Genomic DNA, 19,092 nt, shown 5'->3' on the forward strand with positions numbered 1-19,092 from the left:
GAGAAATTTAATGGCAGCTGTCTCTGCCTTAGGGCACTATTCAGAAACACAGAGCTGCCATGAAAGCCAAAGACACTGTACTTGGAATAAAGCATTTGTCATTGTAATTGTTCTAATACCATTGAAGTTGGGGTAGATTTGCCTTTACGCAAGAGATTGCATTGCATTATGACAACTCTTAAACCCTGACCTGTGTGGAAGCTGATGTTTTCTAAGGCTACCTCATTCCTAAGCCATTTTTGAATGTAAGATTCATGCTCTTGAACCACTGTAGCATAGACCCAGTTGTGGTGAAATCAGTGGAGTTTAAGCACCTGTAACCTTCTTCACTTTTTCATTGTCCACACAAGATGATTTTCAGCTGAAAACCCAACCTCTTGGTGTTGTGTATCTAAAACATCAGCACCATGGAAGTCTTTTGCTTTCTTGACTTTTGGTAGCTCACTCTAAAGGCTTAAAGTCTGAGCTGGAGGTTGGATTACCATGGCTGGCTGGGTTCCTGTTGTGTTCCTGTCAGTAACTCAGAGTAGCTCACCTTTCCCTCGCCTTAGCTGCAGGGTGATGGGGCTGGATGGATAAATCCATGCAATGGGCTTCTGCAGAGCCTTATAGCCAGAGCAGGCTTCATTTGCATTTGTGATTATTTACCTTGGTTAACTTAGCACTATGGTTGTTTTTCGGGCACTGAAGCTTTTTCACTGTTTCGTAGTTTGAACTTTTTCAAAAGCAGGCCTGCCCAATGGTGCTTACAGTTTGACTGGGGCCTATTTCTTTTCTTCCCCTCTTTTGTAATAATAAGCAGGTATTGTCTGCAAATACGATATAAAATATTTAAAATGATTGAAATGTATACATATTCCTTGTTAAGGAATTATGTAACAAGGAACATTTGCTATCGATCACTTCAGACAGACTTCCTCAAGAGAATTTGCTAAGTGTGTATGTATTCCTGTATGTGTATGTAAATATGATTATATAAAGCAATTTTTTAAAATGTTGCCAGATTGAAAGACAATCTGTGTCTTTTTAGAAGAAAAGCTTTGCATTTTTTATTGAGGTTTAATATGTTTAGAAATGTAAAGTAAGAGAGCTGTGTTTGGTTTTGATTATTTACTTAGACATTTCATTGCTGTTCAGGGAGTAAGGTCTACTGCTTTATCCAGAATATAATTCATGACTGTATTCCATCACTACCATAAAGTGTTCTGTGGGGTTTTTTTTTAGGGAGGGGTCCCTAATTCTTTTTTTTTCTTTCCACTGGAAATAAAATGACACTTAAATGGTGTCATTTGAAAGGAGCTTGCTTGAGGAGCAGCAGTGCGGAGGATGTGGGCACTGCGCTGCGAGTTTGGGGAGCAGCAGTGCGGAGGGATGCGCGCCCTGCGCTGCGGGTTTGGGGAGCAGCAGTGCGGAGGATGCGCGCCCTGCGCTGCGGGTTTGGGGAGCAGCAGTGCGGAGGATGCGCGCACTGCGCTGCGGGTTTGGGGAGCAGCAGTGCGGAGGATGCGCGCCCTGCGCTGCGAGTTTGGGGAGCAGCAGTGCGGAGGATGCGCGCACTGCGCTGCGGGTTTGGGGAGCAGCAGTGCGGAGGATGCGCGCCCTGCGCTGCGGGTTTGGGGAGCAGCAGTGCGGAGGATGCGCGCCCTGCGATGCGGGTTTGGGGAGCAGCAGTGCGGAGGGATGCGCGCACTGCGATGCGGGTTTGGGGAGCAGCAGTGCGGAGGATGCGCGCACTGCGACGCGGGTTTGGGAGGTTCCCCGGCGGGAGCGGCGGGACGGCGCGGGCCGGCAGGGGGCGCCATGCGCACGGGACAGCCCTCACGGAGCGCGGCGGGAAAAGCGGCCTGGAGACAGCGCTCCGGTTCCTCGCAAATCCTTCCTTAAAGAGAAGCGGTGATAGTAAAAATGAATTGTGGCAAGGTTGTGTAGGGCTTTGTTTCCTGACTTTTTTGGTGCTCTGGGGGTTTTTCTGTGAATTCCTGTTTCTTGAGCTTGTTTGCACGTGTTGTGTAAGATTAATCAAGAAATGTATATGTAGATGAGATTTTCTCTATCACTCTGCCTTTATGAGTATTGAGTAAAGCTAAGGATGTATTTTATTTTTTGGCTGAGCTAATTTCTTTTAGAAAAGGGTTAGTGTTTTTATTTAAATGTCTGTAATTAGGACAAACTCTTGATCAAGGGAAGAAGTCTTATTCAATTAATAATGTAATTAGCATTGGTTGATTTTGATCTTGGTAGGGAAGGTACAGGGCTGACTTCGGTGGGGCAGTGGAGCCCTAAGGGAAAGCTTGGAGAAGGAACATGGAATAAGAAGAGATTTGTAGAAGCTGAAAGAAAACTGATTTAGGCAACTTTATGGATGATTGCCTTAAAGCTTGAGAAAAAACTACAGCAAGTTGTTTTGAAACAAATAAAATTAATGAAGGCTAATTTTCTATTAATGCAGTTTTGTTGCCTAGTTCTCACCTTTCCCAGTGTGAAACACAACACCAGCACAGTTCATTTGAAACTGAGGCTCTGATGAATGGCCAGATGTTTTCTGCCAAATAGAATGGATAGTTTCTGCTTCCTCTTCCTTGGTGGTAAAACTAGCTTACATTTCTCTTCTTTCTACATAGCAATTTAATATAATCAAACTCCTAGGGAATGAGAAAAGTCTCTTAATTTAAGACTTCTAAACATACTTTGTTATTTGATATGTTCAATGTGTTGAAAAGTCATTAGAGAAGATGAGGACAAAAAATTGTAAAAAGCTTGTTTCTTTAGGAAAATGCTAGTTTATGCTCGTTTAAAAGCATAGATACACAGCCAAATGAAGCAATTTAATTAAAAAATAAAAATTCCCTGAAACAAATCTAATGTGCTCCCTACAGAAAGATATCACTAATGTAGTTTTCTAGTGTTGATTTTTTTATTTTAAGACTTGTGGTTTTTTGCACAAAACATTAAGAGAATAATGTAATACATGATTGGGATAAACAGCTACAATGAGATTAATGTTTGCAGTTCTTAAAATTCTGAATTATATTTTGAGGAACAGTACATTTTTATTTTGGATTAGTAATGATGCATTCATATTTGTCGTATATTACCTGCATGGGGTTTATTTCATGATTTTCACAGCCTGCCCCTGAATCCTCTGATTCATGTGTTGGATTTCATTGTGTGTTATTTTGTTGCAGTGGCATCTAGAAGGCCTTCTGTATCCATGTGTGCTTTTATTTTGTTTTTCAGTTACTAGTGATCTGCTTTAATGTGTGCTAGTGACCTACAGAAGTCCTTTCAACCTGGATTGCGCTGTAATTCCATGACATTAGCCCCTTGGAAATACCCTGTTTAGGAATAGCTTTAAAGCCCAGTAGCAGAGGAACCTGCCAACAAAACTTCACCAGTGAAAGACAAGTTGCTTTGAGAATAAATAAATCTAAAGGAAAAAAAATTAGGTGCTTTCCAGTTAGTACTCCAAGGAAATTCTTGCATACAATTGTGTTAGAGAAGCTTACTCTGTCCAAAGCCTCATGCCTTATTGTGCACTGAGGTACTCCTTGTGTAATGTATGATATTAGGATAAAGTCATGGGGGAACAGTTTGAAAACCTGTTTTTTAACCCCTTCTCAGACTGATGCCAGAATTCATGATGTGTCAGTGGGTTTCGGGGGATCTGCATACAAATCAGAGTAAGTCTGCTACATGCACTGAACTTCTAAAGCTTTGGAAATTGTTTTCTTAAAAATGTAGTGGCCATGCTAAGTGTGAAGTTCCTGTTTTATTTTATCTTCCAGTAAGCACTCACCCATGTGCTTAGTGCTTCTTACAATGCTTTAAACATACCATGTTTTATTTATGTAGAAATTTTGACATGTCAGTATGTCTTACTGGTTGATGGTGCATTCTGTTCATTTTTGTTTGTTAATTTTGTTAACATATAACTTTTTCCAGAAAATGAAAAGGTTTGGACAGGAGCTTTCTATTTTGAGGAAATGGAAACACTTTTCATATGTTCTGGGAAGACACTTCAATAGAAATGCCCAAATGGCATGTGAAGTAAATCAAAATAAGTTAAAGTATGCTTCCCAAATATTTGTGTTGGAAGGACTCTACACTTTTTGCTTCATAGTGAACATTTCTTTTGTTACTTTGAAAATATATGTGCTAAAAATACTGTGCTGTGAGAATGTTCAGACTTTTGTAAACAAGGGGCATCCAACCTAATATGGGTGTATTGCAGTATCAAATTGCTGTACCAGGAAAATGAAACAGCTTCACTTTCATTGTTTAGAAATCAATGGCTTTCTTCTTGAGACTTTGTGATTAGGCAATAATACTGATGAGACATAATGGTCATGAAATAGCTAACTTTGAAAATGTTCTGTTCTTCTCAAGTTCTGTTGCTGATTGAGAAAAGCCATGCCCTGGAAACAGTTTATAATAATGAAAATTAATCCTGGATTATGATTCAAGCATTTATTTTTCTTTTTTTTCATCCAGGAAGAAGAAAGACGTATGGCATCTATTGCAGCAAGGAAAGAGGAAGAAAGGAAGCGTGAAAGTCATAGACAGACCTTGCTTAAGGTATTGTCTGTGGCTGTTCAAAGTTTGCTGTAAACCAGTTTACAGCAATAATTTATATCCTTTTTTTTTTTTTTCTGCAGATATATTATATGTCCCAATATGCCTCTATCCATTTTTACAGCTTCAGCAGTGCATTCCATGACTGAAACTCTGTTCAGTCAAATATGCAAGGTACACTTTAGCAGAAAGCTCACTTTGAACACAAGTGTGATACATGTCAGTAGAAAGCAAACTTCATTTTCATAAATCCAGGATAAAGTAGAGGACTTCTCCAGTGATTTCACATTCCTTGGTCTCCCCTTTTCAGGTGAATACTCTGATTGCAGCCATGCAGGGTCTTCTGAAGTAGTTTTTCCTTCATTTTTTCCTGTTGAAATTGTTCCTTTCTGTGGGGAGAGCGAAGGGACCCTGAGGCCAGAGCCAGACTCCAGCTGTGTCTCTGTCAGCAGAACTCTGATCTGTCTTATCTCCCAGTCCAGCTGGCCTGGTTGGTGCTGGCACACATGAGACAGAAGTGACCCACCAGGGGAGACCCAGGAGCCCTCCAGAATGCTCTTCAAGGGGCTGCTGACTACATGAGCTTTGCTCCTAGTAGGAGACCAAAGTTCAAGAATCTGAAGAGTATTTATGTTCCATTTACTGTGTGAATATCACCATTTGTCTCCAAATCCTTTTTCTTTGAGGAAAAAAGTGCCTAAATTTTTTTGTCAGCCAGTAATGTCTCTTTCAATTTGGAAGTCAAATAAACAAAAAATGTTCATGTCCATATTAAGTTTCCTAGGTAAAATCATATTTCATGAAGGGGATTAGACTGGATTAGTTGCAGGAAGCCATAAGAAGTGTAGCAAATACCTATAACTGAAAAATAAAAGGACACAAACAGAATGTTAACGGTATGTTAAAAGGTGTTTTAAGTATATCAAAAACCCCCCAAGGACCTAAACATATGAATGGGGGAAAAAAATTCTTGTCCAGTGACTAAGAATATGTTTTGATTTCCTGTATATTTGTATCCTTGTTTATTTCTATTTGATTTTTTTAAAAAATTGATATAATAAAAAAAAGACTTAGATACAGTTTGGGGAGTGTTTTGGGGGCTTTTTAAAGCATTGTTTTTGTTTGGTTTTGGTATTTCTTCTTTCCCTGTAAGACATTGATGTATTTGAAGTCTCTTCAGATTTGAAGTGTTGGTGCCAGATCTTAGTAGCATAAAGAAATGGAAAATTAGTAAATAACTTTCACACATGGTTTTGTCTCATGCTGTTGGAAATGTCTCTCTGACTAGAAAAAAAAAAAGTAGGTCTTTATTTGTAGTTCATGTTCTTAGCCATTGATGTAATGTTTCCTTGTAACAAAGGGTTAGTTTGACTTGGTGGCCTAGATTTTGAGGTGCTTTTGGCTAGTGGAAAATTCCCTTAGAAAAAAAAAAATTTTTAACACCTAGTGCCATCATTACCCAATTTCAACATTACATTTTAGACTTCAGTTTAATCAAAGTATATTTCTTAGCTTCAAATAGTTGAGTGGCATAACAATCAAATAGCAATATTTTTCATATGATTTGATGATTTTGTAGATCTTTCCCTTGTAAATGGGTTCTTATGACTCAGCTTTTTTCCTGTTTCACTCATTTGAATTGAGGTAACAAATATGCTTATAGATACAATGTCCAGCAAAAAAATTGTCAACTATAGGTTTCTACATAGTTAAATCTGAAAAAATATTTAGAGAACTATGTTCTACAATTTTACCATCGTGTTTTTCCAACACTTCTTACACTATATGAAGTGTAAATGAAATTATAGGCACTTGTTCAGTAGCAAACAATTGTTGTTTTCCTACATGCATTGCATTGAAAATGTTTATTTCAGCAATGTCAGCTCTTCTTTTTCCCTTGCTGATACTTGTCTGCCCAAACAGCAGAATTTCTTAATCTCTTTTTCCAGACTTCTCTTTTATTGCTTCCAACCCACTCTTCTGGGAAAGTTTGAGATGTGCTTTGAAATGTATAGAGAATGTTATTCCTTTCCAACAGTGGTTGAACTTAATATTTACTGGAACGAGAGAAAGTTACAAGTGTGAAGATTCTGCTAGCAGTAAAATTTGCTTTTTGTAAAAGGAATTCATGGAAGTTTTTGAAGTTCTGTAGGAATCCAGCAGCCCACATCTGAGGGCTAACAGAGCACTAGAGTTGCACAGTAATTAAGGTTGAGACCCGCACCCTCCAGAATAAACAAAATTTTCTAAAGATTTTTCTGATAAAAACCACTGATGATTTCAACTTCCCCCCATTTTTGTGACATGGAGCTCAGTCATTGTGGAAGTCTGTAAGTGTTGAGCTGCTTGTGCTCTCTAACCAAAGAGCATCAAAACTCCCTGGGCAACCGGAACATGAACTGGAGTTTTGAGTTCTTTAAAATGGAAAAACTTGCAGGAATAGCAGTTTCCATGTCCTTGGTAGCTGTCATGGAGTGACTTGGGTTTGCCAATTTTATAATTTCTTTTAGAGATAGGATTTAATGTCATGCTTTCATAAGTTGTGGATTTATGATGTTACTTTTCTTCTTTATCTATTGCAAATTTTATGAAATTATTTGCTGGGCCGTATGCAAAATAGCACTAGAATGATGCATTGATTTTAATGCATAGCCACCAACCACTAGTACAGTTCCTTCAATTTGAAGCATTTAAAATGTTTTGCTTAGGCAGCATATTTCAGAACAAACATGTTGATCTTGTCCTGTCATGCCTTATGATGACTTGTGTATCTTGTTTCAGGAAAAGAAGAGGTTAACAATTGGTAACATTGCTCGGCAATGGGAGATCCAGCAGAACCGAGTTGCTCTTGAGGCTTCTTTAAACAAAGATAAAGAAAATGAGCCCTGCCAGATCAATGGCAGTGCTGCATATGTATTTCCTGAAGAAAGCAGGTATTTTATTAGGTGATACTTTAGCTGTTCATGTCTTAAGTTCCAGGTTACTACTTCTCACCTCTGAGATCTTGCTGTATTTCATTATCAAAAGTGCTACATATGCAAATCAACCCTGAAAAGATGGTTTACTTTGCTTTTGACCATTAATAGTAAGCATGTTTGAAAAGAAATAGAACAGCAGCTCATTGCCTAAAGAAGTGCAAACTAAATTATTATGTGATTTTGCTAAGTAAAGGACAACTTCATGTTTACAAGAAATGTTAAATGTGAATTCCTGAGCCTTCTTGAGGCTGTTCATTTCCTTAACAGCTTAGATTGTTGCCTTCAGTTTAAATGAATGAAATGAAGATGTACGAGCATTATGAAGATTTGTAATCTCTTTGTGTATCAAGAGGTTTCATGGTTGTATTCTGGCTCTTAGTTTGAATTGCAGCATCTTTTATTGGACTGCTTTCACACCCATGCTATTTTAATGGTAACAGTTACCAGACTTAGTTTTGTTCTCAAGAAAATTTTACTAGTCTTGGTCTAAAGCTTTTTTCTTATTTACATCTAAAAGGTGGCCATGTGGCCAGAGCCCACTGCAGAACTTAATGAACAGTGTATACCTTGGATTGGCTAAAACCAGTGTAGCACTTCAGCCTTCGTTAGCTCAGACAAATGCCTGAAAAAATAGTCTGCACAAATTCAATAGCAAGTACAGCTTTCTGCTGTCCCTGGTCAATGCTGGAAATATCAGGGATGCTCAGGAAAGTCTTTGTCTCTCACAAGTATAATGCATCAGAGTTTCAGTCTGTTACGGCTGGTTCTTATCTCCAGTCGAGTGCTACATCTTTTGAAACACTTTTTCCTTAGCATTTTTAAATTGCCATCATCTTTTCTATTCTTGTACTTCCAAAACTTTCCCCTGAATGCATTCACCCACTGCTTTCTTGCTTGCTTTGTTTGTTTGCCATTTAATTCAGTGTTGGTAATCCCTTCCCCATGACCAAGTCCATGTTACTATGTTAGTTTGACTGTTGTTCTGTTAATGAGCAAATTCCAATTGCTTGAGCATTTATGCTATTTTGATGTATGTGTTTTATCATAGTGAATGTCAAGGTGAGCTACTAAGCAATAAAATTGCAAGTGAAATTCAGCATAGATAAGTAATTAGAGCTTCACATATGAAGCAGCGGGCTCAACATTTTCAGTTGAGTGAAATTTTAGATTTCTGATTGTTGTTAAGAGAGCCTCAGTCAAGTGACTGCTACCAGTCAAAATACATTAAGATGACTAAGAATGTGGTAATGAATAAAATAATAACAATCATTACATAACTTTCTAAACCTGTAATATGTGCTTATCTTGGGTTCTCTGTAGACTTTAGGTCCAGCCAACTGAGTGTATCATGTTGGAAGTAGGACAAAAAGAGGAGTCAGGAATTTATTGCTTAATTTTAAAAATTCTCTCGTGAATTGGAAAGGTCACATTATTTGAAGGAAGTGCTTGAGTTATTGTTTCTACGTTTCATATGGCAAACAGAATGTGAAGGGGACATTCCTTAAATAAATACATTGTTTGAAGTTTTGTTTAGATATCTAAAGCAACATGAAACATACTAGATTAGCATTCTGAGCTAAAATTTTAAAGCTGATTTTCAAATATGAATGGACTCTTTATTTAATTCGACCCCACCACCAACTTAAATACACCCAGAGCCTTTCTACTGAAAAAGTAGAACAAATACAGTGTTACTTGATGGAAGAAGGATTTTCCAGCCTTTAGTGTATTTGAACCAGATGGGGTACTGAAAATGAATGAATGCTGAGAAATGCCATTGTATTTGACAGTTGAGTTTTGGTAAAAGAAAGGACTGTTATTCAGTAGGGTGATGATATTATTTCAACATCATCTCATTTATATCACTGTGTTTTTATTTCCTCTACAGATCTCTTGATACAATTCTGAGCAGTGCAGTACAAGGCTTGTCTGTTCTAGAGTCTCATTTAGTGGAAGTAGAAGGAGACACTCTTGGCTTGTATGGTGCTGGGGCACTGGAGTGCCTGGATCGAAACTGGAGTGTTCAAACAGCTGGCATTATTGCCACAGTCTCCTTTATGTTCATAGAATTTGATGAAATTGTTCAAGTGTTAGCAAAACTGAAGACAAAATTTCCTAATTGTGTGGTAAGCATGCCTCATGTTTCAGCTCTGAACAGCTATGAAATATAGTTTGTCTAATAGAACCTTACTTTGGCATAGCCCCCCCACAAAGTGCTTTCATGTAAATATACAGTTAAGAATTGCATATTTCCTTATGTTATAATGCTAACCTTGATACTTAAAAATCAATAATTTAAATTTGAATTTCTTTTCAGACTGGTTTTTATTTCTTTTAATTCCTTTGACCTACCTAATTATTTTTAAGTTGCAAAACTTGTGTGTAAATACAGTATTGTTGTTCTGTACTATTGTTATGGATCCATGGTATCATGAAGACTTCATTTGTATGAGTTCAAAGAGCAAATTACTGACAGGATAAAAAGGTGAAGATTAGAAGGAATAGCTAACTAAATCAGCACAGTTCATAAAATTCCTCAGTTGTTGATAAAGAAAAGCAACATGAATGAGAAGTCTCTTCAGTATGTCTCTCTTTTGTTTTTCTTTGTTATTGAAATCAGTCATTTTGATGCAAATGTTAAAATAGAGATAACAAACATAAACAACTTGTAGCTAAGATTGATTGGCTCTGGAGCTCCCTGCTGCTTCTCAAGATTTTGAGTTTAACAAAACTCAGAGGTTTAATTAAGACTGATAATTTTTTGGGGAGCTTAAGACAAATTTTTCTGTCTTAATGAAACAATTGTTTCACTGTGGGCGGAGGGGAATTTATGGGTGATAGCAGAATCACAACTAAATTTTTATCTTCACCATAAATTTTTCTCCTCCTTCTTCTTCCCACAATAATGCTACTATGTAGCATACACCATGCTCATAGGAACTTTAGTGTAGGGCAGGCTATGAATTAGACTGGCACCCTGTGCCCAAAAAGAGCAGAATATTTTAAAAGCATTTATTGTACTTACTTTTATGTGTAGGTATTGCAGGTGCTTTACTTGCAGAATTAAAGTAGACATTTTTTAAGCTATGTTATTGCTTTATGTAACACTGAAAATATTCCTGCTTTAAGTAAAGAATTTACAAATTGCTTGGGGCTTGCAGTGTTGTTGTTTTTTAGTATATGTAATACAGGACTGGGTTGATACATTGATGTGTTTTGCTACACAGACCTCAAATGAAATGAGCTCAGTTGCTCCATCAGACACATGACTGTTACAATTTGAAAATTGAATGGCACAGAATAGGAATCACTATGTTCACTCTTTATTGTTTCCTTATTTAATTTATTGGGGTTTGACTTTTTTTAGCACCTGAAGTTTAAGGAGACAAATCTTGTGGCGCTGCAGCAGTTCAATGCATTGGCTGAGATGCATCGCATGGAACAGTTGACAGTTGATCCTCAGGGAAATCCAGTTGTCAACTTCACTTTGTGGAAATACTATGTTCTGTTCAGACTGAACCATTTTAATTTACAGAAGATAAATGGAGTGAAGGTAGGATGGTGTTGTTCTTATAATTGTTCTTACAGGGTAAATTAGTGTTGATTTCAAAAGAGATGAAATTCCTAATGAAATGAGCACAATCCTATCAGTGTCTTCTCAGTATTAAGGGGGAAGATATTTAAGTAGACTTCACCATGTAACTTCTTATGCAATTAATATTATTTAATAAAATTATGTGAAATTATTATTGAAGAACTGCACAATTTTACTTGATTTTAAGAAGCACTTTTTAATTTTTTTTTATAAAATCACAGCACCAACATTGAATTCTTACACAAAAATGTGTTTGACGGACTCCTTAGTCATTTACTGTATATGATTATTCACAATTGCCAATGTTACAAATTATCGTAGAATCCTATTTTCTGCTTTAAGCTTGTCACAGGAAAAGTCTGGCAAATAGTTTGTTTGTTTCTTTTTTCAACTTGCTATATACAAGATCTTTAGAGTATTTTGTTTCATTTTTTATTGGGTATGCATTTTATGTTTAAAGTTAGGACACTAATATTGCTGTTCTTTGTATTCCCCTTTACATCAATTGAAAATAAATTTATTCAAGCATATAAAACAGCTATTTTATACTTGGGCTTTGATCATAAAGGGGGTGAAAATAGTTACAATGCAACGCAATGTTTGAATGCACATTCAATTTTAAATGCTAAATAAGTTTAAGAGATGTTATGGAAGTTAATTAGAGCAAAAATAATACACAGCTTTAGCATTTAGATCTGGTATTTTAATTTGGTCATCATCATATGTTTTGGATTAGATATACTTGTTATCTGATCCAGCCAAAGCTGGGTGTTGCAGTTTACTTGGTTTTAGTTGTATAAAACATGTATTAGTTGCTCAGAAGAGTGAGAGTGGGCAAAGAGCTTAAATGAATTAACTAACAAGGAAAGGACGAATGGAAATAGGACTCACTCCAACAGCACAGTATCTTGAAAAGGAAAAAAATATAGTGATAATTGGTAATCCCATGAAAAATATAGAATAACTTCAAATTTAGTACGTTGCTGAAAAAATGCTCTTTGAATTTGATTTTTAAAATATAGTTTCTTTTTTTACTGCATTGTATTTTCAAAATCGGCATTAATGTTTCAGATGAAAAGTAAACAAAGATAAATCTTGCATGTTTGGTCTTCAGAGGAAGAAAGTAACACAACTGTTTAAAATGACTTTTTGTTACAATCTCAAGGTCAGCAAGTTCAATCTCTGAGGGAAAACTTTCTATTTAATAGTTCTTGGGGATTAATTTAGTAGATGGAGTACATGTAGTTCAGCATGATTTCATGTAGGACATATAGAAGATCTTCAGTATGTATGACAAGAGCATTTTTGTCCTCAACAAACTTTTTCAGCCAGTCCACACTACATGAAGATTTGCATACAGAATTATTTTTTTTTAGTGTCATTAATCATTTGAGAAGTGTCTTTGCTAAGCAGAAGAAAGAGATGAGCTCTGGTTGCTGTTTTTCATTACCCTACAGCAGAAGTCATGATACCCAGTTTTGCAGATGTGTATTGCCTGTTGGATTAACATGAGTAATAGAGAATTCTGTTTCAATGGAAAGAACACAACCCCTGAACTGATTCTCAGACCTTAGATCAGCCCTAAATAACAGAAAGGGAAATGTGCATATTCTGCTATTCTGATTACCATTTGTGTGCAATGTCTGTGGAGAATATTGTCTTGTCAGCTCTGAGATATGCCAAGTTGCAAAGTAAAAGCAATATAAACTAAATGAATGAGCTAAATAAATTGCATCACTCTAGAACTTTTAAACTATAAAAAACCTCATTAAGAAACCTTTTATTTTCTCCCCCACTTTCCCCTGCCATTCCAGTTTATATTCCAGGCTAGAAGCTGAGTGTTGGTCTTCCCTTAACAATGATTCTATGTCCTTGTCCAGTTGTTACATTTACTAACTGTGAAGAAGCAAATTGTGTTTATTGAGATATCACTTGAAGTTTTTCCCGGTGATAGTAATCTCAGATTAATTCTAAATTGTCAAGGCTTGAAGTTACCAAGCCCTGCAGACTGCTGTCCACCCAGTGGTACGGAATAGAGCGTGACAGATGCAGCCCTTTCCCTGAGCAGGGCCTGCTGGCACAGTTGGTGCCTGTTCTGTGCCCTTGGCAAGGAGCAGCCATAAAGCCTTACATTTATGTGATACTACCGTTATAATCTTTTTGTGATTAATGGAGCAAACAATGCACTGCACTAAGATAGAGAACATGGGCTTATGTGAGCTGGAGACTGCATTCAGCGTTACTGTCTCTGTTGACCTGGTCCTTATGCTTCTCTTAACATAAATAAATACATTAAAACCACTTATTTCTTCAGCAGGCATTTCTGCCTGTGCTGGGCTTTGTTTCCCTAGCTGCCTTCTGTGCTCTTTGTTTTAAACCTTGCTTCTGTTACCGACTGTTCAGCAAGGTCATGTACTCCTCGGCTACTAAGTAAGACTTAAAATTAAGTGAAAATTAACAATTCCACTGTAAAAATGGAATTGACTTTACATTTCTAATTTCCTGATCTGTGTTTTCACTGAATTTACCACTGCATTATGCTGTTGCACTGTACTTTAAGCAAGTGTAGATTATATAGTCTTTAAACATTACACAAGAATACAATAAAAATCTGTTAATGTGGATCAAAATTCCATTTTACTCACACATTTCAAAGTTTTTCTGGAAGTGCTTAGTAAATATTGTGAGTATTGAAGTGTATTAAATAATGGGCTGCTTTCCCAAAATATGTTGTAGGATGAATGGAAATTAAATTTTGTCCAGAAGTTAAGAAGTCAATGTGTAAGTTTCATTGTCCAGTGTTACCAGGTCAGATTCAGTGATCATAAAGATTGCTTCTGCACTCAGTAAAAAGCCAGGAGTCCAGAAATTGTGCCAACAAACTTTTGGCAGTTGAAGTCAGTTCATAGTCTGGCCATCAGGGTAGGAGAAACACAGGCCGTGGTCTCCAGAGATTACAAGCCAAGACAAACAAAAAATAATAACTACCACAAAAGAACACCTTCTTTACAGTTTTGACTTTTGTATAAAATGAATCTTGAAAATTTTTCAACCATTAAAAGTTAGTTTAAAGTAACGACTGGAACTTAATATTGAAACAACAGTATGGTAGACATTTAGAGAAATATAATGAGTGAACACTTACTTTCAGGACCTGAAAAATGCAGAGAAAAATGTTTCCCTCTAAACCCTCTCTTTTATGAAACCTTTACCATGATGCTGCCAAAATAAGAGAGTCTGTAAGTTATCTTTTCACATGTGCATGCCCAGAATCTTTCTGTTTCTCCAGCATAACTTAATCAGAAATTTTCCAGTAGACCTTTTGTAAGTGCATGCTGTATGGAGCAGAATTAATATGTCTGGCCTCCAGAAAATGAATGTAAGAAACCGTTATAAAATTCCTCATTTCAGGAAGACTGTAATGAGGTGCAGGTCAGCTTGTATATGCATTAAAATATCCAGAAGGACAGGAAATAAAACAGGCACCAGAACTGCGTTTGTTTTTTAAAAAAATATATTTGAAGTGCCAGTAAAAGCAAGTTTGTTTTGAAGATGTGCCTGCAGATCTGTGTGCAGTGTTCCGTATAACAAATTTCAGTTAATTCTCAATATACATATGTAATGAAATATGAATGTGCTAATTTGAAATGTAATTTTTTTTCTTTTTTCTTCCCACTCTCTCACAGGTTACTGAAAATGATATTGTAAAGGCAGAAAGGCTTTTTGGCATTCTGGCATATGTGGCATCTTCGGAGCTGCCACACTATCGCATGCTTTCATTATTTGGAGAATCCAGGTAAAATACAAGGAACAGAACTGGAGTTTGTCCCAAACGTGTTCTTTGACTCTTTTGTACGCTGTTATGATAAATTCTTTTTAGATAAAAATTCCGCAGATATCATATTCTAGAAGATAGGTTCTCTGTGTAATGCACGGGTGTTACCGTCTCCTGGTTCATGTTGCCAGAGGTTTACTCTTGTATGAACTTGTATGAAATCTGCTGAGGAGATGAAAAGGAACACGCACACAAATGATCTGTATGTTCAATTCTTCATTTGTACTGGGATTGCTGAAGACCTGTGGACCTTCATGATGAGAACTGTTTATTTTTAGAGGGTATTTTACAGTGGGTAATTAACGGTTAACAGATTTAAGAGTTGTACTGTAAAAAAGAGTGCCAAACTCCTTTATTTTTAGTCTTCTATAGACAAATACTTAATATAAGTTAAAGCTGCAAGACTTCCTATTTAGGAGATGCTATGTGGTAGATATTGAAGCCCATTGTTTAGAGGCAAATTAATGAAGGGATATCTAGAGTCATAGGTATTTTGAATAACTTGAGGATGCAATATAGTTCAAAGCTCAAAAGTGTATGTTCAAAAGGAGAAGCCCCCCAAAATAGCTAGAAACATCTGCACTTAAAATTTTTGATAATTAGGACTGTAAATCTAATTTCACAGGAGGAAGCAATTCCATTTTCTGCTGGAGGGAAAGGGAAAGAAATCTGGAGTAGGGAGTGAGGAAAGTAGTGATAACAGAAGAAGTGGAGGGGAAAGCACAGCTCGAGCAACGTTGAATTACATGACAAAGGATTTTCATATGGAAAAACTTGAGGTAAAATATTTATCAGTATGTCAAGTTTCAGTTGTGCTATTGGGAATGGTGGTTTTTAAGATCACTGCTTAACATATTTACATATCTGATCAAACATTTTATCTAACTGATCTTTTTATCAGAATACTGGAAAATGCTCTGTTTCTGTCTTTGGTGAAGTGATTCCTTAACAGTGCTACAGTCTCAGAAATACATTTTCACCTACAAGCCATAGAGTGAGCACAACTTCTTAGGAAGAAAAATGTATATATTGCACATGTTAGATTTTCCCTGAATGCACCTTCAGATAACACGTGAGATAGTGTAGGCTGCTTCCTAGCTTTTAAGTGAACTACAGGAAAATAAATATATAGGCAATGAATTACGTTTAATTATTAATAAAATTGCAAGCTGGCTTGTTTCAGACAAGGGCATCAGTCACGCTTGTTTTAGTTTTTGTTTCTGATCTGCTAACTCTTTTGCTTGGGCAGAGGGAAATTGTTCCCAGGGAGAATATGATTTTTTTCAGCCACAGTCTCCTTTCTGAGTAATCATCATGAGTTCTGACTGTAGGCACTCTGCTTTCCACATTTGTCCCATTGTTTGCTTTTCGATTAAGTGGAAATATATAAATCCTCTAGTGCAAGAAATTAAATCAAGCTCAGTAATCACTGAATTCTGTTATTCCATTGTGGTTTGTTAACTCAGATCCACAGCATAAAAAGGAGACAGTGACTGCATGTGTGGAGAGATTAAATTAAGAAAACATTTCGGCTCAAAAGCTGTGATAGTAGCTCTTAAATCTTTGAATTGTATGGAGTAAGACAGTGAAGTATTCCTAATGTCCTTTACCATGGAACCAGCCCTATTATAAATAAAATAAAATAAGCTTAGTATTTGTACAGTCCGTTAAATAAATGTGTTGTTTTCTCTTCCCAGTACAGCAATTCCCACCTTGTCCTTTGCTGTCGCATTGTGCATATGGCAGCTGGTACTGCCACAAGAGTAGATCCTGGCAAAAAAAGGCACCTTCCAGTTCTCCAGCTGCAGTAAACTAACAGAAATGTGACTGAAGAAGTGTGTTCATAAAGATGACAGTCTTGGATCTTTGATTAATAGTTTGAGGTTTTGAAACTGCTGGAAAGCATTTTCTCACCTTTATTAGTCATTAAAAACTTTGTTTTGGTGGCCTGAAGCATGATCTAACATTTTTAACAATGCCACCATCTAAACTAGTTAGATATTTAGCTCCAGTGTAACTTACTGCTCAAAGCTTAAGGCAATTTATAGAAGCTTTGCAGAAGCAGGGATTAATATAGTTTGAGTTCCTGAAATGCAGAGCTAGTAGTTGCACAAAGCACATTATATTTTTATTATTTTTAAAGGTTCAGCTTACTTCAGTATCTAATGTAACACACATTAGGAACCAGCACTTGCCAGAGTGCCTGTGGAGAAGGATGAGTACTGGCATGTTTTTCTATGACAATGTTCTTGTTAGGGCAGGTAGAGAAACACATACTTTTCAATTGTTGTATTATAAGGATGAAATTCTGGGAAGGGAGAGAAAGAAAAGTAGTTTAGTGTTTAATAATTTCTGTAAGTTTTCACTGCTATGCCAAAAAGCAACTCAGATTTGTAATGCTGTTAACAGATATTTATATAATTACTTGAAAGCTAATTGCAGATAAATTATTGGCTTAATATAGTATGAATATTATGAATACATTAAGGTTCTGTGGACACACTCATAGAAGCTGGATGTAGACCCTGGGCCATGCAACTTAAAACCAAGGGGAGGAAGTACACAGTAACATCTTCCTGCTTATTTTTATGTTCTTTAATTCATTCAATTTTTGAGAGGGTTTTTTTGGATTTGCTCCTGTTTTGCCTTTTTTTCTCTTTCTTATACATTGTGTAATTTTTCTGTCATGCAGGAAATCAAAGAAAGAAAAGCATTTTGCCAGACATACGTTGAGAACTTAGTGAAAGAAGCAGCTGACATCAATATGAAGAATGAGTCGTTGCAGAAGCTGTGGCCTCAGATGTTCATCGAACTCGTCCGAGATGCGGTGATGGAAATCCGCAATAAAAACTCCTACATGAAGCTCTGCCTCCAGCGGATCACTGATCACAAACAGTAGAGGCGAGGCGTGTTGTCTTGCAGGCTTTTGGTTCTCTGCTCTCTCATGTTTTACAAACATAAACCAATAGAATATTAAATTAGCATCACTAGGACATACTTCACTTCCTCCCCCGAAGGGATGCCTTTAAATCTTAATTAACTCTTAATGGTTTTGAAATAAAAGTTTACTTTCATACTGCTTTACCAGTGCTTCCTTGGCTAACTAAAGTGATAGCATAAAAATGACTTGATTGTTTTGCACATTCTTGTTTATTTTTTTCTGCTACCCTTGATTCTGTAGTGCTACAGCGTTGATTTTTAAAGAACATTACAAATTGACAAAACTTGCCTTATTTTTATTGAATACTTTTCAATTGTCATTTTTTTGTCTGCTGCTGTTTAAAAAACCCAAGAATAGTAGCTAGTTCTTTTATGGCCAGAAGCTAATAAATTATTTTTACACCCTGAACTCAATGAAGACTTATTATTTTTGTTTAATTTTTGAGATTATAGAATACTTTTTCATGTGAGAATGTTTAGAATAATGACATTTAATCAGCCTAGTTCTCAACTGAACAAATTGCCCTAATTTAATTTCAAATATTTTTCATTAATTTCACTGATAAAGTTATGTGAATTGTTATAGGTAAAATGTGATTCCAAGGTATACTCACTTGAGCTTTATTTTTATTTTGTTAAAATGTGTTAATATATTTTCTTTTATTTATCGATTACTAACTTAAGAACTTCTGAGGTTTGCCAAGATCAAATGAGCTAAAATGCATGCATTACATTTGGTAGGGAACTGATAACTACTATTCAGTTGTAATTAATTTCTGTGACTGTGTGAAAATTTCATGTTATCAATAAAAATAAATTCTTCACTTTTACCTTTCACAGATACTGTAAAGAAGTACTGTGTGCAAAGAAAAGCCTTCTCCTTAATGCTGCATGAAGAGATGAGACACAACTTGCCCCAAAATCAACTGAATGGGTAGAAAAAAAACCCCATTCCGTAGTACAGTAACTACTACTAGAAACAGCTTGCCAGCTTCTGTCCAGAAATTGAATTTAGGAAGCGTTAGCAAGTCCAGCTGATTGCCATGGATAGCATTCAGATGCAGGTAGAAAGTTGTGCCGTTTAATGTATCTTAACTAAACCAGTCCAAAATCTTTGTGCATTTTAAAATTGTTCTTATTTTACTTAGGCTTATTTATAAAAAAGAAACGAA

At 36.4% G+C, this 19,092-nt stretch overlaps 1 protein-coding gene across 1 annotated transcript in view; it reads left to right on the forward strand.

Moving 5' to 3' along the window:
- The window catches only part of LRRC49 (leucine rich repeat containing 49), a 38,885-nt gene extending 20,128 nt beyond the window's left edge, over positions 1-18,757 (forward strand). Inside the window, exons 10-16 of the mRNA XM_056499518.1 lie at positions 4,492-4,575; positions 7,354-7,505; positions 9,439-9,676; positions 10,918-11,103; positions 14,832-14,941; positions 15,606-15,759; positions 17,673-18,757. Of these exons, the coding sequence (XP_056355493.1) occupies positions 4,492-4,575; positions 7,354-7,505; positions 9,439-9,676; positions 10,918-11,103; positions 14,832-14,941; positions 15,606-15,759; positions 17,673-17,879 (1,131 nt within the window). The 3' untranslated portion in view covers positions 17,880-18,757. The remainder of the gene's footprint in view (positions 1-4,491; positions 4,576-7,353; positions 7,506-9,438; positions 9,677-10,917; positions 11,104-14,831; positions 14,942-15,605; positions 15,760-17,672) is intronic.
- Positions 18,758-19,092: the final 335 nt, after the last annotated feature.

The sequence above is a fragment of the Oenanthe melanoleuca genome, chromosome 10 (assembly GCF_029582105.1).
Source record: "Oenanthe melanoleuca isolate GR-GAL-2019-014 chromosome 10, OMel1.0, whole genome shotgun sequence".
Classification (NCBI taxonomy): domain Eukaryota; kingdom Metazoa; phylum Chordata; class Aves; order Passeriformes; family Muscicapidae; genus Oenanthe; species Oenanthe melanoleuca.